Genomic DNA, 27,946 nt, shown 5'->3' on the forward strand with positions numbered 1-27,946 from the left:
ACCACAGTACACAGCTCACGTCCGAGTTGCTCAGGGCCACACTGACCACAGCACACAGCTCACGATATCTGATAAAGGCTTTTTAAAATCTACCAGTATAATACATAACCTGAACAACCAGACGATTGTCCAAAAAAGTCGCTCAACAGTGAGTTGTTTGTCCTCCCGCGCCGATTGTTATACGACTAGAGCGAGGAAATTCTCTCTTCAAGTTTTGTATATCGAGGAGGCTGCAGCAAAACAGCCGGGATGCATTTCGATAAGATTCTAGTTCTTCTTGGGGAGTTTGGCCCGTACCAGAAGCGGATCTTTTTCCTGATCTGTCTGCTGAGCGTACCGGGGGCCTTCCACAAGCTCGCCCAGGTCTTTCTCGGGGCCGGCGCGGACCATTGGTGCGCTGTGCCCGAGTGGAAAGACCAGGATTGCACCGCTTGGAACTTGAGTGCAACAGAGTGTCAACTGGCGAAGAAAAATGCGTCCATTCCGAGGGGAAAGGACGGTGCTTTTGAGCAGTGCCAGAGGTATAACATCACGGGGGAAAGGTTTTACCCGGGCCTGGACCCAAGGAATTTAACCTCGGAGGGATGCGTGGATGGCTGGGATTTCGACACCAGTCAGTATAAAAGTACCATCAAAATGGATGTAAGTAAAATCATATAAGACTAGTCCGAAAATTTGGGACTCTGAATACTGTGTACGGGGATACGAAAGCCCGTTAGTGCCATCGAATGTATACATTGCTCTTTTGCAAGTATATGTTTGGTAAATCTTGTTTTTCGGATGTATATGTTTGGTGAATCTTGTTTTTCGGATGTATATGTTTGGTGAATCTTGTTTTTCGGATGTATATGTTTAGCAAGTCTTGTTTTTCGGATGTATATGTCTAGCAAGTCTTGTTTTTTGGATGTATATGTTTAGCAAATCTTGTTTTTTGGATGTATATGTTTAGCAAATCTTGTTTTTTGCAAGTATATGTTTGGCGAATCTTGTTTTTTGCATGTATATGTTTCCCGAGTCTTGTTTTTTGCAAGTATATGTTTGGCAAGTCTTGTTTTTTGCAAGTATAAATTTGGCAAATCTTGTTTTTGCAAGTATGTTTCGCAAGTCTTGTTTCTGTGAAGTCTATTTTTAGTAACAGTCTTGTTTTTTGCAAGTATATGTTTCCCGAGTCTTGTTTTTTGCAAGTATATGTTTGGCAAATCTTGTTTTTGCAAGTATATTTCGCGAATCTTGTTTTTGTGAAGTCTATTTTTAGTAACAGTCTTGTTTTTTGGAAGTATACGTTTCCCGAGTCTTGTTTTTTGCAAGTATATGTTTCCCGAGTCTTGTTTTGTGCAAGTATGTTTCGCAAGTCTTGTTTTTGTGCAGTCTATTTTGAGTAACAGTCTTGTTTTTTGCAAGTATATGTTCGGCGAGTCTTGTTTTTTTTTTAAAGTATATATGTAGGGACCCGATCTGCTACTCCCCACACAAAATTGTTGCACCCCTATTTTTATTTTTGGAATAGTCCTACTAGCTTGTACATGTACTTGTAGCTGCATAACATGTGGTCCATGTAATACTGGTACAGTATCCGGTCACTTCGGCACCTTGGCAACTCGGCACCTGCCAACTCGGCACATTGGCAACTCGGCACCCACCATCTCGGCACCCACCAACTCGACACCTGTACAAAAACCAGTTTGGCACCTAGCCGACTCGGCACCTGACCAACTCGGCACCTCCCCATGTGCAAAATTCGAAATGTTTCTCAGTAATCAGTCCGCACTTTATCGATTTTCATTGAGCTGGTAAATACGCTGTTACTTATAGCCTAATTGTTTTTATAATGGAACTGGCGATGTCAGATTGCAACGTTCGTTGACAGTTCCTCCGATATTTTGAGTACGGGTAGCAAGCACTGTACGCTGGCCGTCACCGGTCAACGCTTGTCCTTCCAAGTCCATGGCAACGGTGCACTGCGCCTGGCCTGGCCGCACATCCACACCGGCCATCGCCACGGTGCACGGCCGGTGACAGTGCCGTGCTTGACCGCACATGCCCTCCGGCCATCGCCACCGCGCACGGCCGGTGACAAGTGCCACGCCTGGCCGCACAGCGCCAACATTTCCAGCCCCCCCCCCCCCAAAAAAAAATCGAGATGGGGTATGGTTGTGAATAACGGCAAAACAAAATTTGGCTTTCGGGATGACAGGTGCCGAGTTGGTCAGGTGCTGAGTTGGAAGTTGTGAGAAAGAAGCAAAATTTGGGTGCCGAGTTGGCGTGGTGCCGAGTTGGCAAGGTGCCGAGTTGGTGGGTGCCGAGTTGCCAAGGTGCCGAAGTGACTGGATACCGTACCATTATTACATGGAACACATGTTATGCAGCTACAAGTACATGTACAAGCTAGTAGGACTATTCCAAAAATAAAAATAGGGGTGCAACAATTTTGTGTGGGGAGTAGCAGATCGGGTCCCTACATACATGTATATACTTTAAAAAACACACACCAAGACTCGCCAAACATATACTTGCAAAAAACAAGACTGTTACTAAAAATAGACTTCACAAAAACAAAACTTGCGAAACATACTTGCAAAAAACAAGACTCGGGAAACATATACTTGCAAAAAACAAGACTCGGGAAACATATACTTCCAAAAAACAAGACTGTTACTAAAAACAGACTTCACAAAAACAAGACTCGCGAAACATACTTGCAAAAAACAAGACTCGCCAAACATATACTTCCAAAAAACAAGACTGTTACTAAAAATAGACTTCACAAAAACAAGACTTGCGAAACATACTTGCACAAAACAAGACTCGGGAAACATATACTTGCAAAAAACAAGACTCGGTTAACATATACTTGCAAAAAATAAGACTGTTACTAAAAATAGACTTCACTAAAACAAGACTCGCGAAATATACTTGCAAAAAACAAGACTCGGGAAACATATTCTTGCAAAAAACAAGACTGTTACTAAAAATAGACTTCACAGAAACAAGACTTGCGAAACATACTTGCAAAAACAAGATTTGCCAAACATATACTTGCAAAAAACAAGACTCGGGAAACATATACATGCAAAAAACAAGATTTGCTAAACATATACATCCAAAAAACAAGACTTGCTAGACATATACATCCGAAAAACAAGACTTGCTAAACATATACATCCGAAAAACAAGATTCACCAAACATGTACATCCGAAAAACAAGATTCACCAAACATATACATCCGAAAAACAAGATTTACCAAACATATACTTGCAAAAGAGCAATGTATACATTCGATGGCACTAACAGGCTTTCGTACGGGGAGACTTTTCACCGGAGATTTTTTGGAACCGGGCATATTGACATAACTGTCGGGTACAGTCTCCCTATAGTGTGGTGCGGGTTAAGGCCTTTGCAAAAAAAAAAGACCAGCGAGCGGCGTCAGCTGGTCTTGTTTCGTGCTGGCGTCCGGAATTCCCCCGTGTCCGGATAGCCACACGCGCCTTGACTAAAGGCTAGTCAAGGCCGTATCCAGAACCAATTTTCGGGGGGGGGGGCGGGGCATTGGGTTAAACATTTTGGTTTTTTTTCAAAGGGGGAGGGAAATTACGTTAGTATATCATGCGCTGTTTTAGTATTTGAAACTATGGCGGATCCAGAACACAATTTTTTTTGGGGGGGGGGGGCAAATTTTTTGGGGGATTCTAGATGCTCATTGGTGCGATCTGAGGCAATTTCTGACCACTTAAACCAAATTTTACCAAGATGTACCCAAGTGCCCCTTTTGCGGACAATGTGCGCCCTCGAGCATAAATGTGCCCCCTCGAGATGAAAGTCTTGCCCTAAAATCTCGGATAATTTGTTTTCAGTAACCATTTCCCAAAATGGTAAAGAGAGTTCTGATGTGAACGAGGAATGTGAAAACCAAGCCCCAAAACCCTTACAATTACGCCCTGAAAATGGGCACATAATGCGTAGTTTGCATAATGGTTTTGGAGAGCGCCCCCTATTTTGGACGGGTATACCCGCAAATAAAACTAAAAGTTGTCTAGCACTACTGGAGCTGATTGTAAATTATTTTGACCATTTTTCTGTGACTTTAATTGCCATGGTTTGTTCCTCCCTGATAGTTCGCCTTGGTGTGTGATAAAAAGACATTGTCCAACATGGCCCAGTCCGTTTACTTCGCGGGAATACTAATCGGCTCTGTTGTGTTTGGATCGCTCGCTGATTGGTGAGTCAGGGAAAATGTCATGGCTGTGATTGGTCAATCCAACATGGGGCGGGGCTTAGGCCTAGTAGATCAGTCAATCCGGTTCGTTAGTACAAACGTCATACCACGCGTTCGCACCACTTACTAACGCCCATTGGATAAACACCCAAGTTGCGTTAGCTTCCGGGTTCCAGTAGTTCAAATGCTACTTAATGGCCGGTGGGCGTTGTTTATATTGAAGTGACGTCACACTAACGAACCGAATAAGCCACTGTACTGATGACGTCTCTCTTTGTTTACTTGTGCGCTTTTCTATGCGGCTACGAAACCATCGTCTCCACGAGGCTCCCATAAGAAAGCACACATGTAAACAAGGGTGACGTCATCAGTACAGAGGCTTATTAGATTTCTCGATGGCATGTTGGGGTGGCACATAAAATGATGACCAGCAATTTTTACATGAAAATTTGAGAATGGGTTGCTGTACTGTTTCATGAAATATCAAATGAAAAGGCATGTAGGCTATTATGATCATTTGCATTTATCCCAAAAGTATTATACCGAATTATAATTAAGATCGTATACTGATGACACTAACTAAACACCCCGTGATATTATGCCGTCTGGCTTGCTGGCATCTGGAAGAAACTTCGAGAAAATGTCTAGGTGATTTCAAACGATCAGTCACTTGACTGATTTTTGGAATCAAAAGCGCTATTGATAAAATCGTGTTTCGTGATCAAAAGATAGCGCATGGTTTTTCACTTTTTTTCTCGAAACGTGCAATATTCACTGAGCTGAAACTTCAACAGGTTAGGTTTGAACATTCCTCTTTGGTTTTGAGTGGTGTTATAATTGGAAACGAACAAAACAAATGCACGAAAAGCAAATGATCCTATATTTGCCTTTAAAGCTTGACATATTCTAAGAAATGAAAGGTAGAAATTATAAGGGTTCAGTCGATCCTATCTCTTTTGAAAACGTGAAGTCATTATTAAGGCCAGAAAAAAACTTAAACTGCCAGATTTATGCGAAATTCGTCGTTTGTTATATGTAGGCCTAAAGAGTTAAAATAACCTATGGTTTACACCAAATCGTTCTTTGTCTCTGCTTTTTCATGTACAGTATAAATTAATTCAATTTTCGAATCTAAACAGTTTATTTTGTTCCTGATTTTCCTTTGAAGGATCGGGCGCACCAAGACGATGTACATCGCATTGTGTCTTTGGTTGTCTGCAGCCATTGCCGTAGCATTCTCACCAAACATCGCTGCATACACGGTATTCCGAGCCCTGAACGGCGCGGGCAGCTACGGGACATTCCTGCCTGCTTACGTCCTGGGTAAAGCGGGTGGAATTGCGATTTTTAAGATTTATTTATCATTTATCAGTATATAGAATATTTTCAAGTTACAGCGATCACAAACTTGCTTGTTATAGTGATGATATCAAAACTCATTTCAGCTTAAAATAATCTTATTCATTTTCCATCAAATTAAGGGAAATTTACTAAGATAATAAAAAAAAATGTTTATACGGTGTACTGTGCATGATCTATTCCGACGATTTTTCACGTTGGGTGCTTTATTTTTGGGTGTCGGTAACTCTCTGAAAATGCGTGTATTTTTGGGTTGCTTTTAATTTTGCGCACAAACATAATTATCCGCCCTGCTAAAGTAGACTGGTTCGCGGTTCATATGCATTTTCGATCCTGATATACAGGGCGAGAACCAGTCTGCTTTGCGAAAAATAATTATCTTCGTGACGCAAATAATTCTAAATATGTGATGTAATTATTTCCGTACTAAACGTGGGTCTTTTGTTTTTGTTTTGTTCGATATCTCTTTCAGAAGTAAATAACTTCTGTGGAAAAAACAAAAATCACAAAGAATACATCTTTCAATATTAAAAAACACTGAATTAAATTGTACAAGGAAATGAACTGGGACGGGGTTTGAATCGGCATCAAGCATAAGCTATCTAGCGCCGCAGCCGTATATTCCGGACGTCGCCGGTTCGATTCACGCCCACGTTCCACGTAAATTTCCTCTCACACTTTTAATTTTGGGTGCAATTAATTTTTGGCGATTAAGTTCGATAAAGTTATTACTCCGTGCAAAAGAGAATGAATGCGTGCGTGAATGCATTTGCAGGTACGGAGTTTGTCGGTCCGTCCAAGCGAGTAATCGTCGGCGTCGTGGGCCAGATCTTCTTCGCTGCCGGCCTCATGATCCTCGCCGGGCTCGCTTACTTCATCAGGGATTGGCGTACTCTAGAGATCGTCATCACAGCTCCGATCGTTCTTTTCTTCCTCTACATACCGTGAGTGTCTGAAGAGGAGACTAAACTGATTGGTTTGCTTTTATTTTAAAGAAAATGGACATAAAGTTTGAAGTAGGCCTGGTGTAGATCCCACTTTAAAAAAAAAAGAAAGAAGAATCGCGTAGCCGATTCTGGCGTCCGTCCGCAATTTCCTTTCTCTTTTTGAAGAACCGTGTATTTTTTTTTATACGAAATAAGTACATCTTGTGAACCTAGAGATGTATAGTGGTTCTTACAAGGATTACATGAACATAAATAATTTATTGCAATATTGAAATCCGTTTGTCAATAGCCGTCGGGCCGACAGGCCGAGATAAAAATGGTAGCCATCTTGGATTGTATTAAAGTCTTCCTACTGCGTCGTTTAGAAAGAAATTGCCATGAACGCTATGCGCTTACAGACTCTTTTTGCCGAGAATGGTTTGCTTACAAAACAAAAACAATTTCGATTCGGCAGCATTTTCCCAGAGTCGGCGCGCTGGCTGATCAACAGAGGGCGTCACAAGCAAGCCGAGAAGATCATACGAAGGGTTGCCAAGGTGAACAAGAAAGAGCTCCCGGATGTGCTGTTTGAGGAGGATGAAATCAAGGAATTGAAGGTGTTTTCTTAATTGTTTTGAGGCTGTAATGTTTGAAATTACAAGTTGATCAGAAAGCAAAAGGTGTTATGTTATTGAAAGCATGATTCAACAAGAACTAGTTTTTGGTGCATGGATATCACCTCAAAAGAAGACGCACATTGGTCCAGTTGCTCTTCACACTTTATTATCCATACGCACTTTGGAAATAATATCTAAAACGATCAAAATAAAACTTATTACTGCCAAAATGTACTGCTTTACAGGAGAAATTGGCAACAGAACGAAAGCCAACTGCGTTGGATCTATTCAAATCCCCAAACATCGCCGTGAAGACGTTGAATCTCATGTTCAACTGGTGAGAAAAACAAAAAATATTTCTCCAAGTCACAATTTGTCAAGTTAAGTCACAATAATGTCCACCATCCCCTTTTAGCACTGTATGTAACCATCCCATTCCAAAACTGTAACATGTCCACAGATTGGTTTATTTAAACCTCCTATACTTATAACTATCACAAACTATAAAAAAAAAAAAGCAACCCCTAACTCTATTAATAGCATCAACTATACCAGAAATTCCTATGGATTATACCCTATAACTGTCAAAGCCTGTTGAAGTGGTTTGTTAGATAGGTTGTCCATTTTGGTACAGCTTGTGTAGCAGCCATTTTAACCCGTCAATTGTACCAACATGAGGCCAGTTTACAGACCTGTTAAAACTGTAACCTGTTAGATTTTGACCCATACGGTTACTTGCTACAGATTGTAACTGAGAGAAGTTTGGCCTAGTACCAAGTTAAAATGTTTATAATTCACCATTCTCAAATGGGTGTTTCATTTGTCTTTTAAAGGAGGCGCTGCCACCACGTCTGGAGATTTAATTATCATTGATCAAAGGTTATCTGCTAATATGTGAGGTGCTGCTGAGTTTTACATCTGTTTACCACACTTCGATTCCATTTGAAGAAATTGACAGATATTCAGATTTTGTTTTTTTTCTGCAGGTGCGTCAACAGCCTAGTATACTACGGTCTGTCACTGAGCATCCCAGATCTGGCATCCGATGACTACCTTGCCTTCTTCATATCAGGGGCAGTTGAGATACCAGCCTACATCCTGGCCATGGTGGCCATTGAGAAGCTGGGAAGGAGGCCAAATCTGGGATCTACCATGGTTGTCGGAGGGGTGGCATGTGTGGTCACAATATTTATAGGTCAGAGTTCAAGTCAACTGTTTTATTGATCAGTGAATATTTGTGTTATGCGCCTGTCAATTGTTTCCCCCCTCCTTCCCCCGGCTGCCCCACCCAAGACGTGGGGATTGTCACTTTTTTTGCCCCCCCCCCAAAAAAAATGAACACAACTTTTTTTTTTAATTTAAAGTGTCGTCGTAAAAAAGGGCAGCCACTGCGTACACCACAAAACTTAAAAGTAATACATAGTGCCCCCTTGCTTTTCATATTAAAGCTATAGTCCATCATTTGCAGCCATCCGAAAAGTAACTGGCGTAATTATTGTTGAAAAACAAACTTGGTTGAAAGATAGTAAGGAAACTAAACTCCCTGTGAAATTATTCTTTCTGGGAAGCTGTCATTTTGAAGTAATTAACGAAAGAAGGCAGTTCCAACGGTGATTCTTAAGAAGCACCGTAGGAAAATTTAAATTAGTAGTTCGTTTTGTTATTCAGCGCAGTGCGCACAAGTATTGGAACGACGCACACGCGCGCGCGGTTGTTATAATTCGTCGGATCAGTGCGCTACGTCGCGTATAGCTGCAATTCAAAACAATTCAAAACATGATTCAGTACCTTTTGATTTGAAATTGAGATCTTAGAATGCTGTTTTTCTCGGAATGTACAGCTGAAGCTGAGCTGAAACTTCATCAGGTTAGTTGCTCAGTATCCTTCATTAGATTTTGAACTCTTTTGTTGCTTCAAACGAACAAAATGCACAAATTACAAATGATGGACTGTAGCTTTAAATTTGGAGCAAAAAACCTCTGGACCCACTTTTTTTGGGAGCAAAAACAATCCCCCCCCCCCAAAAAAAGAGTGTGTTCTGGATCCAGCCTTGTCTCCTCACTGGGCTGGACCAGTCAAAGTTTCCAACAACCAGACCATAATAATTCAAATCGCAATTAAAATCACAAGTCAGGTTACCAAACACACGGGAGGAACAATGAAAAAGAAATGCCTTTGCCACAGGTCATTTGAATAGCTTGTGACTTGACTTGGGACTGAGAGACTTGTGATTGCCTTGTGGTATGGTGGCTTGGTGCGGGTTTTGACTACAAGTTGGTTTCCTATTTGCAGAGCCTGGGACCTGGCAGACAGTGGTTGCAATGATCGGCAAGTTCTGTGTTTCGGCCTCCTTTGCCATTGTCTACATCTACTCTGCAGAACTCTTCCCAACTTCCCTCAGGTAAAAAAAATATGATATCTTGGTCCAACTTCGCAACAATTCTAAGGGCATACTAAGGCAAAAAGTACTGCAAATTTCCATATTAATGAGCCTGTGATGTCATTTCCGGCAGAAACCTCAATCTTACAGCTATTTCAGCACCACAAGTTGCCAGAATTGTGGATAGTTTGCTGTCGTTAACTTTCTTTTCTTTGGTGATTCGTTGTTGTGTCAGTACCTATGGCAGTAAGCCAATGAGTAAACTTCTGTCACAAATGTTTTCAATGAGCAAATTTTTGGGTTCACTATTTAAACACAAAACCCCTAAACTGCACAGTGTCTTCCTGAAATGACAGCACATCAGCAGAGCCCTCAGTTGTCCAGATATGCATGGACAATTTGGAATGTTGAAAAGAATTCCACGTTTCAATAAAATCAACCCAAAAAAGGATGTCATACACTTTTCAGAGACAGTAGTGTATACTGCGTATTTGACCTCGTTTTCCGGTGGAGGATCATGATCCTCATCGAGGATCATATCGGTAACCCCGACGAGGATCATACAACGGGGTGTGTCTGTGGCGTAGTGACGTCATGGATCGATGGACAAATCGATGAAGTGGGGATTAGCGCTGAATGGGTATTGTTGGTAGAGGATATGCAGACGAATGTCAGGCACTACAGCGCACTTTTTAATGTGTTTTAAGCCCGTACGTATATGATGAGGTAAATAGTGTTAAATGCGATGTAATGTGTAAATATGTTTATTGTACATGTGTATTGCTGGATAGACCTGTCTTTTCCGTCAAAATAAACGTTTCATCCTTTTTTTTTTCTTTCTTTCTTGTGTTTTGTTCTCGACGGGGCACTGCTTCCATTGAGCAAGCTTAAAGTCATAGTGTACATGCAGACAAACTGGAGTAGAAAAAAAAATCGTGGTTTTAATAAAGATAATGTCTACATGTAAGACCAAAAGACAGACACAGAAAGGTTGTAACTGAAGTTTATATTTATAGTTTTTTTTTATGTTTGGGGTTGAGTTTAATTTACATTTGGGGGGGGGGGGGGGGTGGTGATGTAGTTTGCACGGACACACTAGTTTAATCACACATAGTCATTAAAATAGGGAACGTTCCAAAAAGGATCGTTACTTGCAAAAACATTTTAGTAAAACATTGTTTATAAAATTATTAACCGAGTTTACCAATCTCGTGAAGCTCATTTTAATTAGCCTTTACTTTTTTCTTTTTTTTCTTTATAAAAGTAAATTACCGTTTTTTGATGATTGATTTTGTCTCTGCTAAGAAAAATATGCTTTATAGTTCGTGCACAAAATGGTCTCGCTGCGTATTTGACCTCGTTTTCCGGTGGAGGATCATGATCCTCATCGAGGATCATATCGGTAACCCCGACGAGGATCATACAACGGGGCGTGTCTGTGGCGTAGTGACGTCATGGATCGATGGACAAATCGATGAAGTGGGGATTAGCGCTGAATGGGTATTGTTGGTAGAGGATATGCAGACGAATGTCAGGCACTACAGCGCACTTTTTAATGTGTTTTAAGCCCGTACGTATATGATGAGGTAAATAGTGTTAAATGCGATGTAATGTGTAAATATGTTTATTGTACATGTGTATTGCTGGATAGACCTGTCTTTTCCGTCAAAATAAACGTTTCATCCTTTTTTTTTCTTTCTTTCTTGTGTTTTGTTCTCGACGGGGCACTGCTTCCATTGAGCAAGCTTAAAGTCATAGTGTACATGCAGACAAACTGGAGTAGAAAAAAAAAATCGTGGTTTTAATAAAGATAATGTCTACATGTAAGACCAAAAGACAGACACAGAAAGGTTGTAACTGAAGTTTATATTTATAGTTTTTTTTTTATGTTTGGGGTTGAGTTTAATTTACATTTGGGGGGGGGGGGGGGGGGGTGGTGATGTAGTTTGCACGGACACACTAGTTTAATCACACATAGTCATTAAAATAGGGAACGTTCCAAAAAGGATCGTTACTTGCAAAAACATTTTAGTAAAACATTGTTTATAAAATTATTAACCGAGTTTACCAATCTCGTGAAGCTCATTTTAATTAGCCTTTACTTTTTTCTTTTTTTTTTCTTTATAAAAGTAAATTACCGTTTTTTGATGATTGATTTTGTCTCTGCTAAGAAAAATATGCTTTATAGTTCGTGCACAAAATGGTCTCGCTGACGTATCTTCGTCGTTCGAATGTTTATTGTGAAACCAATAACGTTTCTGTGTCGTTTGGCAAATTGCACACCAAACAAAACGTCCAGCCGTCGTTTTCGGGTAGATTGTTTTGGCCTGAACCTCAATTGCGTCGTCCCGGAGTACAAAATTACCGAAGATTAATTAAAATAAGGATTTCTGTCTCTTCGTGATTGCAGAATCTTGGTTACCCGGTCAATGAAATTTTGGAAAAATGTTTTTCTGATTGCTATTACCCACACGATGCATATAAATATATCACGATATTGACGTACATGTACATGTATGTGCAATTTTAAAAAGTCACTTCGAAGTTCGAGGATCTCTTTTTCGCAAGGGATTTCTGGAAGGGTCGAACTAAACGCGTATTTGCTCGTCAACTCTTGCAAATGATTCGTAGTACTTTAAAACACAAATAGTTCTTATAGATCATCCGTGTAAGTTAAGGCCATAGCATTTTTGGGGAAGAAATCGGTAGTTGCCGATCGCCGTCGTGTCGCGCATCATACACCCACAAAACGTATTTGAGTGGGGAAACCCAATGATGTCACAGCGATGAGTCATCGATGGACGACAAACATGATGACCAGTCCACTAGTCCAGACTTGTCCAGTCTTCCACTCCGAATACGCGTGCGGTGTTCTCGAATGTTCCCGAGCACAATCCCAGTGACGTCACAGCGATGAGTCATCGATGGACGACAAACAAGAAGACCAGTCTGGACTTGTCCAATCGTCCAGTCCGAATTCGTGGTGTTTTTACAATCTCTATGTGCACAGTCGTTCGGCGGTGAGAACATTCAACGTCAGCTGAACGTTTTGGGTGCATCGACAAAACGACAAGGTGACCGCAGTATACGTCCGCGTTTTTATCTCATCCAGTCCCGAATCTCCTGAACGGTCGCACAAAATTCAAGGTAAGTTTATGTCTCATGAGACATTTTTATCACCCGATGTTTTTGTTTTTCTTCTTTTTTTTTTTTCTAAATGATTTTGCAAAGGTAAGATACATGATGTAGAATCGGTCGGATGATAATGGTACATATGTTTTATTTCTCTCTCACTGCTTCAGGGTCCACCTCTCATCAGCATGTCCACCACTGTGATCAAAGGAAGAAGCGAAGTTATAGTGCACACTCAAGACATTTAGGTTCCATATCAAGTCATTCAAGAATCGCATTGAAATTTATTTGTCATTGTTATATATCTTAAATTTTAATCGAATTTATTTCGTTCTTTTGTAAAAGAATTGAGTTGAGTTACATGTACTGGTGCATAGGCCTTTGAGATAAACCACGCCAACGTAAAATCGTTGTGTATCTCGCTAAAGAAAAAGAAAAAAAAATCAACAGAACTTTCGATTATGGTTTAAGACTCGGATTTATATCTACAACTTTTCTGTACCCATGATGTTTTCCAAACGTTTATTGCGCTATTTTAAGGGACTCCACTTATTAAGCTTAATTTGAGAACAGAGACGCGTTTACAACGACAAAAAAAGAAGAAGATATAAATGAATATAATACATGAAATAATATCACACGTAGTAATACATAACATCAAAACATTTACCAATTCAGATACGTTAAAAATATTTACACATTTTTAACAGCAATCTGAACTTCTTTAATTAATGTACAAAATGAGTGTATTTGGTTTTGTTTACGCTTATCGAAGAAGATGCAGTTGACTCTATAGTGTCTGTGAATATTTCTCTAAGTGCAACGCAGTGCTCACATACGAACAAAGACTCATTCAAGCTTCGAGATTCTGTGTCTTTTGAAGATTTGTTCTAATTTATTTCTTATTTTTGTAGTAAACTTAACAAATTCAGTCGTAAATGTATATACTTTGAGCAGCGATATGTTTCATTACTTGATGCAGATTCATTTTATTTACGATTATAGATCTTTATGAACGTTAATGGAAAGGAGGCCGAATAATAATGCACGTAACATTTTAGAAAAAGAAAAAAAAAAGTCAACTTAAAAAAGAAGAACCTTTCACTTATCAAAACAAGTACAATATGAATATTTACACACATTATTTTTAACATCAATCTGCAGCTTCTATAATATATTTATTTGTACATGTACATCTACATGTCTTCTTCTTCTTCTTCTTCTTATTATTATTATTTTTTTTTTTGGTATTTGTTTTTTTTAAACGTTTATTTAATAATTCCAATAGCCCCCCCCCCCCCCTGCAGTGAATATCTGTGCGGAACTTATTTTGTGCTGCTCTTTAATAAATGAAAACTAATTGGCATCCTTTTTTTTTTTTTTTAATTAACTTCATTGGAAAGCACACTTCCTTCAACTTTTAAAATGTTCCATGCTTTTCCAAAACAACTGAGGGTGCTGTTGCCGTAATGTCATTCAGTTAGACACGTTCATATTTATGTTTGTTTTTTTATTGTGAACCCCAAAAATTTGCTCTTTAAAAACATTTGGGAGAAAAGTTTGCTCACTGATTTACTACCATCACGGACCACACACAAATGAATTTAAAAAAAAAAAATATGAAAGTTTACGTCAGTGAAATATCCAGAATTCATGGGCACTTTAAAAATAAGTGAAATACATGTGTAAAAGAAGATAGAGTTGACTTGCACAGTGTTTGTAACATATTTTGTCCCCTTAGGGCAACGCAGTACTCACATGCGAATAAAGACACATTCAGGCTTCGAGATTCTGTCTTTTGAAGATATATTTTAATTATTTTTACTTGTACTTTTACTTGTACTTTTATTAACACAAACATATTATGACTATTTGCTAAACAATTGAGTGGTAAATGTATACACTACGTATACATGTAATTAAAAAAAAAAAACAATAAAAAGAATCCCAACTTAAAAATCAAAATAAAACGAGTAGACCCTCGTTGATCAGTTTTTTTTTTTCACAGCATTAATCCGTTTTTTGTCCAACAAAACCTTCGTTTGTGTTTTATTGACTGATTAAACGTCTCCCGCTCTTCATTAATAGTGACATGGGTTTGTACAACGAGTTACAATTTTCTCTCTTTTGTGTGACTTGATTTTTATGTTTGTTACATATTAATTGTCATTTATCTAAAATTAAAATGTTGACGCAAAATTCTATTACATTCTTTAGACTAGAATACATTTGGCAATTATCCACATGTATACGATCTAGGTAGCTTGCATCTCACGCTTTTTGTTTGTTTGTAATCTTGGTTTTCATCTTAATGTTGAAGATCGTCTTGACAGCGAGGCGTGTATCTCAAGAGCAAACGGGAAAATCCATGTATATATTAAAATATAAGAGATGTGTTTGCTTGTTGAAAAATCAAATAGAAAAATAAAGAAACCGAGAAATAGAACACCTACAGTGGAAAAACAAATCCAAAGTTATATTTGTTCCGAACAAATATTAATATTTTCCACTCGACAGAATATCATTTCTTGATTACCTGATTGGTAGATGATTGGTACATGGTAACTGTTCAAAATGAAATTTATTTAACGACCATTTAGAGTTAAATGAACAAAACGAATAATCAAATGCAGGAATCAAATCGATTTTTTTTTTTTTGATTTTTTTTTAAAATCTTACTGATTTAAAGGAAACATGCAATAGGATTTTTTAATGACTTAAATACATTGAAAACAGCTTTCTTGCTATGTAACTATGACTGTCCACCTCCTTGTGGCAGTAAAAGGGAGAAATTTCAACATTTCAGTTTAATGCTAATGAAAATTTATATCATGAGCAAAAGCGTGATGTCATTCAAGGCAGAACAGTAGTGTTTCTGTAGCTTTGTGTACAAATTAAATTATATCAAAATTTTGTTCGTGTTCGAGTAAGTTCCACTTTTTACTCGTTAATCATGTTCAACAGCTTGTTAGTTGTTTGAACAATAGTAGAGGCCGCTATTTCTTAAAACAATAAATATATATATATTTTTTTGTGGGTCACCTTTGAAGGACTTATTTTTGTACCGTTTATATGAACTTTTCACAATGAGTACCTTGTGTGACAAAAGCAAAATAGTACATGTCCCTCTTACATGTATTGATAAAAGGATTTGCTAATAATTGAAGAAAAAAATACCACTTTCTTGTCGATTCCAATGAAAACAAGTATATACATATATTAAGATCTTGTATGAATTGTTGCAACACATAGTAATCCGCATGAAAACAAGATAAGCTGAATTCCCACTGCATGTTTCCTTTAAGACCACTTCAAACGAGACTGATCAAGCCAATGCTATATTGAACTAAAGTCTCGTTTTAATTACATTTGGTCGGAAACACGTAATGTCGTTTGAAGTGATTTTCCATGCATCTTTTAGCTTTCATTATTCATTATTCTAATTACAATCGAACATTTTTACAACAAGGTCATTAGGACTTTACGAATTACCTTGTTATAAGAGGCACCTTGTTTACCAACGTGAACGCAATCAACTTTTTTTTTTTTTTTTGGTTTCATTTCTTCGTTAATTAAAAAAAAAAAAAAAAAAATTAAGAGGAAAGTAAAAAGAAAAGAAAATTCAATCAAACATTATTTACAACGTAGTGTTCTTTTATAAATATGCTGCGCTATTTTTAGATTAAGTAAAAAAAAAAAAAAAAAAAAGTAGGCCTACTTATAAAAAAAAAAAAAAAAATTCAAATTCAAACAGTATTTCAACGTACCGTTCTTTTATTAATATAACAATAAATATGCTGCGCTATTTTTAGATTTCGTGAAAAAAAGGAGAGATTTTCGTCATCTGGAAGGTATATAAGTTGCGGATTGTCATCACGAGGATCAGTTTGAATGTGGACATTGACATCGTCACATCGACCTCGAATCTCGAGTAAGTGTCCTATTAACTGCAACGTGTACAATAATACATGTACATCTACATTTGTAGAGGAATGGTATGAGTTGTGTCTTACATTAACAATTTTTTTTTCCTCATAACCCAGATACCCTCAAGTTTTAAAATGAGCCATCAGGGAGCCATGAAACCCTTTCCGACAAGCACCCCTCCCAGTCAGCAGTTCCTTCGATGCTTGCAGGAGGAGTGGGACATCGATCAAGATGAAGATCAGCTAATGGTAAGTATAAAACAACCGTCTGAAAAACAAATATCACTCAGGTACACTGTACATTGCTGTGAATTTACAAACCATCTTGTTGAGACTCAAATTTTGTTGTCCTTATTTAGTAATGATGTTAATAAAATCGAAATGTCTATGTATTCATCGCATTTTATGTTAAATCATGTATATAAAAGTGAACATTATGTACTAACGATCCTGTTTCTTTTTCTCTACACCTGCAGATTGTTGACGTTCCTCCCGAGCCGTCAGCCGCGCCAGTGAAGCAGCAAGGATTGCAGGATGGACGAGGGGGTCAAGAACAAGGCGAAAAGGCAGCCAAAGGTGGACGATACCCATGTGGGACGTGTGGAAAGGTCTTCCGTCAGTTGACCAACCTCATCCGACACCGCAAGCTTCACGAGAGCGGTCCGAGTGTCAACAAGAAGGCCGTGACCTGTCCGGTTTGCAACAAAGTGTTCTCTCGTCCCGACAACTTAAAACGGCATCGCAAGAACCACAGCGCAGATCAGCTGCCGTCCACCACCCGTCAAATTTCGGATCAAGAGAGTGTAGAGTCGACCATTGCTGAAGCCAGAACTGACTGTAACCCTCCCCAGGCCAAAAGCCCAAGTATTACGAAATTAACCTGTCCAGCCTGCGGAGACGTTTTCCAGAGAGTAAGTCATATGTTGCGTCATCTACAAAACGACCACGGTGGAGTGTCGGCATCTTATCCAATATCGTTCGAGCCAAACCCCGAACCCAGTCAATTCGTCTCTGAGAACAAAGAAGACCCCGATATGATGGAGGCTGTTCCCAATGTCCTTACTTCAACATCACCGACTGACGTACCACTACCTTCCCCACCACAGGCGCCACAGGCACCACAGGGGCACCTCTGCCCGCTGTGTGACAAGTCTTTCAGTCGACACGACAGCCTGAGGAGACACATCAAAACCTACCACGAAAGCGGTGCAACTCCACCATCAATACCCGAAGAACCGTTATCACATCAAATTTCCCGTCCTGAGTCACCTGAAACTGTTCCCGAAGATCCCCGTGAGTTTCCAGCTGGTAATCACGGTGAAGAAAACTTGCAAGAGGCTGATGATATTCTCAAAGCTCTCCGTCGACACTGGTTGCCCATTCGCACGCATTACACAACCGGCCGCCGCATTCAAGATGTATACAATTTTAGACTGGCTGAAAACTCGACCATAGACGTAGATTTGGCGTTGAGAATGATATTTCAGCGCCTTCGATGCCGAGTAAAGATCAACTTATCGTTTGGGTTTATCTTACGTCATTCGGAGACGGGTCAGCTGAGGTATTTTCACGCCAGTCAAAATAATGCGAGGCTGTTCTCTACCCCGGAGACTGTGGCAACGGAACAAGACATGGATCGTGTAAGGGAGAGAGTCCGAGAGACTGACATCTTACAGTACGGCATTCTGCGTCGACCCGACACAAAGTGGACCGTTGCAGCAACCACCAACGTGACGGTCTACGTCAACAAAATGCCGCAGTTTCCCATCGGCTCACCCGTTGAGAAACTTCCGCACTACGTCGCTAACAATCGGGGTCTAACAAACTTGCTCCGAAACACAAACACCGGAAAGACGCTTGATGACGATTTTTGTTTCTTTCGTTGTCTGGCCGTGCATAGGGGAACCAATTCACACTCGACTGAAAAAGCAGTACATCATCTAGTCGAAAAATACCGCCAGGCTGCGGGTAAAGATCGGGTAGACGGCATCACGCTAGATGAGCTGGCCATTGCCGAGGTGGTGTTTCAGGTGAATGTGCAGGTATACACGCTGCTGCCGGCAGAGGTCGATGACGAAGATGGTGAAAACGAGGCTGATGAGATGACAGGGGAGGAACAATGTCCGAACAAATCCACGATCCAGGTGGAACTGATAAGGCGTTCTCACCGCCGCTATTCCGATACTCTGTACCTCAACCTGTGGGGAAATCACTTTTCCTATATTTCTGATCTCAGCAAGTACAGCCGATCGTACGCCTGCTCCAAGTGCAACACCGTGTTTACCAGGTCTACCGATCTCCTACGTCACGAACTCACTTGTGACGTCAACGTTAAACATAAATTCAGCGGGGGTTCTTACCAACTGCCTTTAACAATCTTTGACAAGTTATCCGAGGTCGGCATAGATGTAGAGGAGGACATGAAATATTACCCCTACAGGGCCACGTTCGATTACGAATGCTACTTCCAATCCGTATCTCCCTCAATGCGCCAGCGAGACGCAAAACTGCGATGGGAAGCACGTCACGAGTTACTCAGTTGCAGCATAGCCAGTAATATTCCGGACTACGAGGCACCACGGTGTTTTGTCAGTAACGGCAACCCGCGTGAACTGGTATCAGACATGGTCGACTACTTACATACCATCAGTCTAGCTGCGTACGAGATACTTCTGGGGAAATATGAAGTCATTTTCGAGCAGTTGGATGAGATGATTGAGGCAATGAGAAGCGAGACGATTGATGAGGCGATGAAAAGTGAGTCAACGCCGCAGAGCAAACTGCACAAGCACATCAACAAACTCAGGGAGCAGTTAGACGAATATCTTCAAGAGTTACCGGTACTGGGATTCAACTCTGGGAAGTACGATATCAACGTCATCAAGCGTTATCTGTACCCGGTACTTCAAGAAACAGATCCTCTAAAATTGATCATCAAAAGAACAAGTACATACATGGCCCTCAAAACCGAAAAGTTAAAGTTTCTCGACATTACGAATTATCTTGCTCCCGGATACAGCTACGCGAAATTCTTAAAGGCGTACGACTGCCCACAGACCAAAGGCTTTTTCCCGTACGAGTGGGTAGATGATCTGGACAAACTTGAAGTCGGGTCACTTCCACCCCATCAGGCCTTCTACAGCAAGTTGAAGGGAGGTAACATATCCGAGGAGGAATACCAGTACTGCCAGAGCGTGTGGAAGGAGCACGGTATGTCCAATGTACGAGACTTTCTCGTATGGTACAATAATCTTGACGTGGTTCCCTTTCTCGATGCGGTAGACAAGATGTTTGCATTCTACAGACAGCGGCAGATGGACATGTTTAAATGCGCCATCTCTGTCCCGGGTCTGTCACTACACTACCTTTTCCTTACGTTGCCGAAAGACATCTTCTTCAGCCTCATCGACGAAGGGCACAAAGACCTTTATTACAAACTCAAAGACAACATCGTGGGTGGCCCGTCTCTCGTCTTCCATCGATACCACGAGAAAGGGAAAACGTTCATCCGGGGAGGCGCCAAACTGTGTCAAAACATCGTAGGATTTGACGCCAATGCCCTGTACTTATGGTCTCTGATGCAAGAGATGCCGGTGGGCACGTGTATAAGGAGACGGGCCGATCAAGACTTCAAACCAATCAGGAGCCACAAATTCGGTGTTATGGCCACAGAGTGGCTAGACTGGGTGGCCCATTGCGAAGATGTCCATATTCGGCATCAATTCAACAGCACGGAGAAGCGTGTGGGTGACCGAATGATCCCGGTGGATGGCTACTGCAGCGACACCAACACAGTCTACCAGTTCCACGGTTGTTACTGGCACGGGCATCCATGTCACTTGAATCCCAATGACTTCAACAAAGTCAGAAAAGTCAGCAGAGACGATCTCAGGCGTCAGACAGAAGAGACTTCTGCATATATTCGTCATCAGGGGTACAACCTGGTCGAAATGTGGGAGTGTGAATGGCGTCAACTACAGGCAAATGATCAGACAGCGAGAGACTTTCTTCGGACTACAAGACTGCCTCACTACGGTAAGACAAAAATGACGCAACGGGAGATCATCGAAGCAGTCATGGATGGGTCCATGTTCGGTCTGATCGAGTGTGATATCCAAGTACCTGAGGCATTGAGGGATCACTTCGCTGAAATGCCACCCGTTTTCAAGAATGTAGACATTAGCAGAAACGACATCGGTGAACATATGCGGAGTTATGCCGAGCGAGAAGGAATCATGAATATACCACGGCGCAGTTTGATCGGTAGCATGTTTGGCAAGCGCATCTTGTTGGCCACTCCTCTCCTCCAGTGGTATCTCATTCATGGTCTGGAGGTCCTCCGCGTACACGAAGTCATCCAGTTTAAAAAGAATAAGTGTTTCGAGGCGTTCGGCGATGCGGTGAGTGACGCGAGGAGAGCTGGAGATTCGGACCCGAGTAAAGCCATCCTAGCCGACACTATGAAGCTCCTGGGGAACTCAGCCTACGGGAAGACGGTCACCAATCAGGAGCGGCACATGAACGTCCGCGTGTGCAACGATGCAGATGCTCCTCGGTACGTCAATAAACCTCATTTTCGTGCGCTTCATGCGCTTGATGACGACGTGTACGAAGTGGACATGGCTAAGAAGATGATCCGCCTCAACCTCCCGCTCCAAATCGGCTTCTTTGTCTATCAGTTCGCGAAATTACGCATGCTGGAATTCTACTATGACTTCTTACTGAAGTTTGTCCACCCGTCCGACTTTCAGATGTGCGAGATGGACACGGATTCCGCTTATCTCGCCATCTCGGGGAATACCTTAGACGATGTCATCAAGGAGGAGATGAAGGAGCAGTACGTGAGAGAGAAACACCAGTGGTTTCCCCGCGACGACACCGCCGCTCACCGCGCCTACGATAAGCGGACTCCTGGATTATTCAAGGTGGAGTGGGAAGGAGATGGGATTATCGCTCTTTGCAGTAAGACCTACTACTGCTTTGGATCCAAGAATAAGATCAGCTGCAAAGGGCTCAACAAGGCCAATAACAACATCACTAAGCAACAGTATATGGAGGTCATAACATCCCAGACAGCTAGCGGAGGAGTCAACCGAGGATTCAGGATGCAACACGACGGCATGTACACGTACGAGCAAGTGAAAACTGCTTTCAGCTATCTCTATCCGAAGAGAAAAGTAGCCTCAGACGGTGTATCCACCTCGTATCTCGACTTGTAGAATTATAGTTGTACATAATAACGTATTTCGAATTTTTTATGTCATTTACTGACGAATTTCTTCAGCGTTGTTTTCCAAACTACTAAAACAAACAAAAGTGTGTACATTTGTCAAGTCCCACAGCTTGTTGAAACAATATTAATTGATCGTCGGAATTATCGCAAGCTTGGTTAATCTTATAGTTCTGTTAGTCACGAGCTTTTTTTTTTTTTTCAGGAACAACTTTTCTAAAGCGCTCAATAATTACGAAACGTCTAATTTAAAGTGATGCCGGAAGTGTATACATTTAGGCTACCTGTCTTTTATTACAATAATTTAACTGGAACTCAAGTTGCTCCAAAAAAAAAAAATGTAGATGATGATCATGCGTTTGTGCGCATTTTCAAACAATTTTTGAATAATTATTTCCTTGAAATTGTTAAAATACGGACGGAGGACCGCATATTTACAATACACGTAATTGTAATGAATCGTTAAAAATACGAAACTACAAATACGGATGCGGGAAGTCAACATACAATTGCAAATAATTCTTTTTATGCGAGTCATTGAAATGTGTTCTGGCAACACGGCAAAGTGCCGTATTTTGTTTATATTTTGTTATTATTTTTTGTTACCTTCGTTCGTTCGAAAACGAAACATGGAAAAGTAAAGTTTTGAGGGCAGACTGAATAATAAATCGGCTTTCATCATTTGTTACACTGCGAACTGAACCGAATTAATCTGTCAATGTGTGTGCATTGTATATTCAATTATTTCATTTTTATTTATTTATTTATTATTACATGTATTATTTGGTTTAATAATATGTACATTTTAAGTTTGGCTTGCTTTTAATTTAATAGTGTATGTTTACTGTGGTTATGAATAAAATACTTGAAAACTGTATATCGCCCGTTGACCACTCAAGGAATGTTCTGGTGAGTTCCGGTTGGTTTTAGGCACCCCGAGTCGTCTTTTATTAAGTTGTGTGTATTTTTATTGTTTAAAGATATAATTTTTATGCACGTGGTTTTTAATATTATGTTTCAGTCCTTTTGTGTTTGCAGTTGGATGATTGTTAAGTTAGGTTTTTAGATTCGGACTTTATGATTTAAGCTTTGGTGTTAACGTGGCCGTGTTTGTTCTGTGTGTCCTTTTTCTATGTTTTGATATTGAGTTACTGTTTGTGTTGAAGCGTGTAGTACGTCTTGTGGGCTGCTTCAGTGTTATCTCTTGTTTCTTCTCATGCTCTGCTTTGGTTTTGCTTTGCGGGAAAAATAAACATATTTATGGTATACGTACACATTTATATGAAACACAAAAAAAAATTCCTCCGTGAATTGAGTTCCTCTATTCTTTCGTTTATACTGACGCTTCAAATTACAAAATAGGCCTACATAGAAAATATAAAAGTAAATATATACAATAATTCACTTAAACGCGTTTTGTTCCATTATCGTCGAATATAATACTCATTCAGCGCTAATCCCCACTTCATCGATTTGTCCATCGATCCATGACGTCACTACGCCACAGACACGCCCCGTTTTATGATCCTCGTCGGGGTTACCGATATGATCCTCGATGAGGATCATGATCCTCCACCGGAAAACGAGGTCAAATACGCAGTATACACTACTAGAGACATATGAAAAAGTACATAGAGTTTAATTATTTGAAAAAAGGGGAAATTTATACAACTATGTTTACTTTTAGGATGTCATTCATCTTTATGTCAAACAGTGTTTTCAGAGTCAAACTCACACCGAGACCTTCCAGAGACCTTTTTGATACCTATTGGAAATTCATTGCCCCAATGACCTGTCCTTTTTTTTTTACATGCTACTTCACTTGTCATGAAAACTATGCAACTGTGTGTGCAATATCAAAGCACTGAGAGTTTGTCCTCATTCACGGGGCAGTTAACCAAATCTGATGTTCTATCGCATAAGCATTGTGTGAGTGGTCACATAAAAAGTTGACCACAACACTATTGAACTTTTTTTCTAGGACGGTGGGGATGGGCGTGTGCTCCATGGCGTCAAGAATCGGTGGCATCATTGCCCCTCTCATCCTCCTACTGGATGACGTCTGGGCACCGTTCCCGCTGCTCCTGTTCGGAGCTCCGTCGATCCTGGCCGGTCTCTTGGCATTCCTCCTGCCCGAGACTAGAGGCAAATGCCTGCCGGAGACGGTGGAAGAGGCCGAACAGTTCGGAAAGTAAGATCAGTTTAAAAATAACACCCAATCTTTAATGTTTGTTTACTTGAAAAATAGCTTGCAGATACAACTTGTGAAAATTGACTTGTCAATTATTGAGTGACGTTCTGACAGAAACTAGCATTATTCCTGGGAATCCTCCTGTGATACATTATTCACTTTCAATCCAACATCAATCACACGCCAATTTTATTCCTTATTCGCCCACTTTATCTCAACTTTACACACATTTTTATCCCGTTTACTCATCGACTTCATGGGTCTCCAAATAATTGAAATAACAAATACAGGGCGAGTAAAAAAAAAACGAAACCCAAATGTCGGGACCATTGTTTTAGTGAAGTTCTTCATGTAGCGCTTTCAAAATCTAGGATACGAAAGCCTAATTCATAAGCTTTCTTTTAGTATAAGAATCATTCACATCACTTATGTACTTTTCAAGTTACGGAGTTTTAAACACTAGAACCGTTTTAAAGTTCTGTCCACGGATCACAAACAAGTTCAGTGTTCTTTCAGCAAAACGAAAACAATTCACGCACATCCTTATGTGATTTGTTTCGTTTTGCTGAAAGAACACTGAACTTTTTGTGATCTGTGGACACAACCTTAAAACGGCGGTTGTGTTTAAAACTCCGTAACTTGAAAAGTACATAAGTGATTTGAATGATTCTTGTACTAAAATAAAGCTTATGAATTGGGCTTTCGTATCCTAGATTTTTAAAAGTGCTACATATAGAACTTCACCAAAACAATGGTCCCAACATTTGGGTTTCGTTTTTTTTTTACTCACAATGTATAGTTACTATTTTAAGAGCACATAAAACGTATGAACTCAGTGTATTTGAAATTAAATACAAGTTGGACCAATTTGAAAGGTGTGCGTGTTTACTAACATGCATTTTCTAGCAGATTTGATAACTTATTTGAAAAAGTTCTTTTTCTTGTGCTATTTTTCAAGTTTAATGTTATTGTTCTAGCAACACAAAAGTTCTTCCCTCCACGTTTAGTTATTGAATATTTACTGAACAAATTTTGATTGTATTTGCGGCCAGACGATAATCAGTCATATTTTTTGGTGTGAATAGGCACAAAAGCAGTCTCCGATAAAAGCGTATTTTTTGGAGAGGGTTGAAAACATCCACATTAGGGAGGACTAAAAAAAAAGAGATTCTCGGTTTTAAATCAAAAACACAAATTGAAATTTTTTTAGTACCAATTCTTGTGTGTGAATATGTTGTTGAACTTGAGTAGAGCAACTAAAAACCACTTGATCTCAGCACTTGGTAAAGCATACATATCAATTTAACAACATTAAACATTCGCTCATGAAGTTTTGTCAATTTATCATTATACAGAAAAATGAGTCACCAAATATGTCATGCACTATCAACTCACTCCATTTCACTATCGCCCATTTTTTTCACTGTATCACATATCCACAGGTTTAAATGGATGAGTCCCTACCAATTCATCAACAGGGTAAGATGTGGGGGGAAAAAATCCGAACTTGACATATTTTCAAAATTGTCTCGAGTCTGATGAAGAGGACAGAATTGTTCTTCATAACAGTATTTTTAGAATGCAACTTACTGCATAGACGACCATGTCAAATTTGTTTACAATTTTTTTTTTTGTCACGGGATGCGGACTTTCAGCAAAACGGCACGGATGCCAAGATCACACAAAAGCTGGGAGTGCGATGGTGCGAGCGGCAATGGCCATCATGGTGTAACCTTGGCTGGCCCTGGGGACGAGGGTGTCGCTTTTGGTCCAGGCATTTGGGGTTGTTTTTCTGATCATAACATAACCAGAAACATGTTTGATTGAACCACTGCTGTCATTCACACAGAATCAAGCTGCATTGGCGCTATATGGTCTGTGCGCAGAACCAAAATTGCTGGAACCCTGAACCCAAAACACGAAAACAACCCCAAAATGTATTTTGTAGAACAATTAAGCGTGTGGTTACGATTGTCTGTGTGAGCGTGGGAATCGACTCTGAGACATGTGACACACCACAGAGGCGTGACACTTGCTGAAACGACGTACTGTGCACTGCGTAAAAACAATGGGTGGTTTTAAAGTACTGATGTTTACTCTACAGTATGGGGGAAATAGCATGAGAAAGATGCCTGGGTGGCTTGCAGCACAGGTGACATGGCCTATTAAGTAATTGCACAAGAGTTTTATCAGTATCATGACCATGAACACTGTACCTCGAAGTTCTTTATGGAGTGCTTCATGGCTGAATGAAAACCCTCCACCATGTACTAATATTGCATTTGACTTTTGTCATTCATCCTGTTTACACAACTGCAAATATGTGAGGCGTTCTGGCAAAATGAGACGGAACTGAGCACAGTATAAAAAGAATGCAAAAAACAAGGAAAGGGGGCGATGTTTTTGGTCATATTTGTTATTATTGGAACGTCTACTACACATATGTATATTAAAGACATGGGTAAACATTGCAGGAAAAAGTGTTGTTGTTGTTTTTACAGGAAAACAGGCATTTTTCATTTCATCACAACTACAAAACTTGCCACTTTAAAGACCTTTTTTCCTCAGTATTTTACTTTTCTGACATGTCGATAAGTGGAAACTTTAAAACAGTCATAACTTGACAAAGAAATGTCCGATTGAAGTGCAACAAAGGGCAAGTTCGTGCAAGGACTTTAGTTGGCCTATGGTTAACCATAGTTCGACTAACGCTTGCCCGAACTCTGTCTAGTCAATGATGCGACTATTTGCAACCAATCTACTGGGGCTGGTTGCATCACTGGTAACCAATAGCCGCGCATTCATAACATACAGCAGAAAGCCAGGATCCAGAAGTTTTGCGATGACATTTTGAGAGACATTCGCACGTTGCTATTAGTGCGCTGGCGTAAGGTACTTCACAAATCAACCACTAGTCGACTAATGGTCCTAGCCCAAACGTGGCCCATGATTACTACAAGGAGAATTTTATTCCAGCAAACCCCTTATTTTGACCTCTGCATGTCCAGTTCTGTCTCATTTTTCCAGAACGCGTCACTTATACTTGATTCTTTCTCCACAAAAACCCCAACAAACAAAACAAAGCAAAACCAATAAATAAACATACTGTTAGTTTAGAACTCATTTGTAAACTACATTTTTATTAATAGGTTTTGGACAACTAAGCAAACAAATCTTATTGGAAAAGTGACTTATTTTCTTTCCGTTATTTCTTTTCAGGAAAAGAAAGAAGAAAGCCCAGTCGCTTGATGAAAAAGACGAAAAGAAAGTTTCCTATTCAAATGAGGCTTTCCCAGAGCTGACCGAAATGGAAAAAACGATCTGATGGATGAATGGCGAGAATGGGGGAAAATGTTAATTTTTGTTGACAGAAGTTTGAGGGAAAATAAATGAATTAAAGGGAATTTCAGCAACCTGTAAATATGACTGGTCAGTAGCTTTGTTTTTGAATTATAAAAAAAAAAAAATCTGACTGTTTCTTAGGAACAAATTTTGTTCAACTTTCTACTCCTCTTAAATGTATGAAAACCATTAACATCCCTTTTTGGGTAATTTTATTGAAAGTACTCTTTTTTTAAACATTGGAAAATGTCCACGCTTTGATGTCATTTCAGGAAGACACTGTGCAGTTTAGGGGTTTTCTGTTCAAATTGTGAACCAAAAAATGAGCTCGCTGCAACTATTTATGGGAGAGGTTTGCTGTATGGCTTACTGCCATGTACTGACACAACAACGAATCACCAAAGACAAGAACATTTAGGACAACGAAAAATAAAAAAAAAAATCAGGCATTTTTGGGTGCTGAATTAGCTGTAACATTGAGGTTTCGGCCTGAAAACTTTTGCTCATGAATATGAAAATTTGCATAAGCATAAAAACCAACAAGACACCAAAATACCCATGAAAATGGCAGAACTAAAAATGTAAATAAGGTTAAATGGGACACAAAGGTGTGTTTCGAGGGATTGCAC

The 27,946-nt window shown here is 40.0% G+C and overlaps 2 protein-coding genes and 1 long non-coding RNA gene across 4 annotated transcripts; all 3 read left to right on the forward strand.

The window, feature by feature from the left end:
* LOC119722087 (organic cation transporter protein-like) lies at window positions 1-27,505 on the forward strand. Of its 2 annotated transcripts, XM_038192107.1 has the most exons (11): window positions 1-642; window positions 4,114-4,217; window positions 5,383-5,537; window positions 6,349-6,517; window positions 6,975-7,116; window positions 7,362-7,453; window positions 8,103-8,311; window positions 9,409-9,517; window positions 23,766-23,975; window positions 25,418-25,454; window positions 27,195-27,320. In XM_038192107.1, the coding sequence occupies exons 1-11, from the start codon at window positions 250-252 to the stop codon at window positions 27,222-27,224; spliced, it is 1,650 nt and encodes a 549-aa protein (XP_038048035.1). In that variant the 5' UTR covers window positions 1-249; the 3' UTR covers window positions 27,225-27,320. The 2 variants fall into 2 exon arrangements, with proteins under 2 accessions (XP_038048035.1, XP_038048034.1); XM_038192106.1 differs by lacking the exon at window positions 25,418-25,454 and having other exon boundaries at window positions 27,195-27,505.
* On the forward strand, window positions 11,500-13,061 carry LOC119722088. The gene is made up of 2 exons (XR_005270407.1): window positions 11,500-12,643; window positions 12,799-13,061. It is a non-coding gene; the product is annotated as an uncharacterized LOC119722088 (long non-coding RNA).
* Window positions 16,352-22,661, forward strand: LOC119722086. Its single transcript, XM_038192105.1, has 3 exons — window positions 16,352-16,559; window positions 16,672-16,803; window positions 17,031-22,661. The coding sequence occupies exons 2-3, from the start codon at window positions 16,690-16,692 to the stop codon at window positions 21,771-21,773; spliced, it is 4,857 nt and encodes a 1,618-aa protein (XP_038048033.1). The 5' UTR covers window positions 16,352-16,559; window positions 16,672-16,689; the 3' UTR covers window positions 21,774-22,661.
* Window positions 27,506-27,946: the final 441 nt, after the last annotated feature.

Source organism: Patiria miniata, unplaced genomic scaffold (assembly GCF_015706575.1).
Source record: "Patiria miniata isolate m_02_andy unplaced genomic scaffold, ASM1570657v1 HiC_scaffold_14, whole genome shotgun sequence".
NCBI classification, from domain to species: domain Eukaryota; kingdom Metazoa; phylum Echinodermata; class Asteroidea; order Valvatida; family Asterinidae; genus Patiria; species Patiria miniata.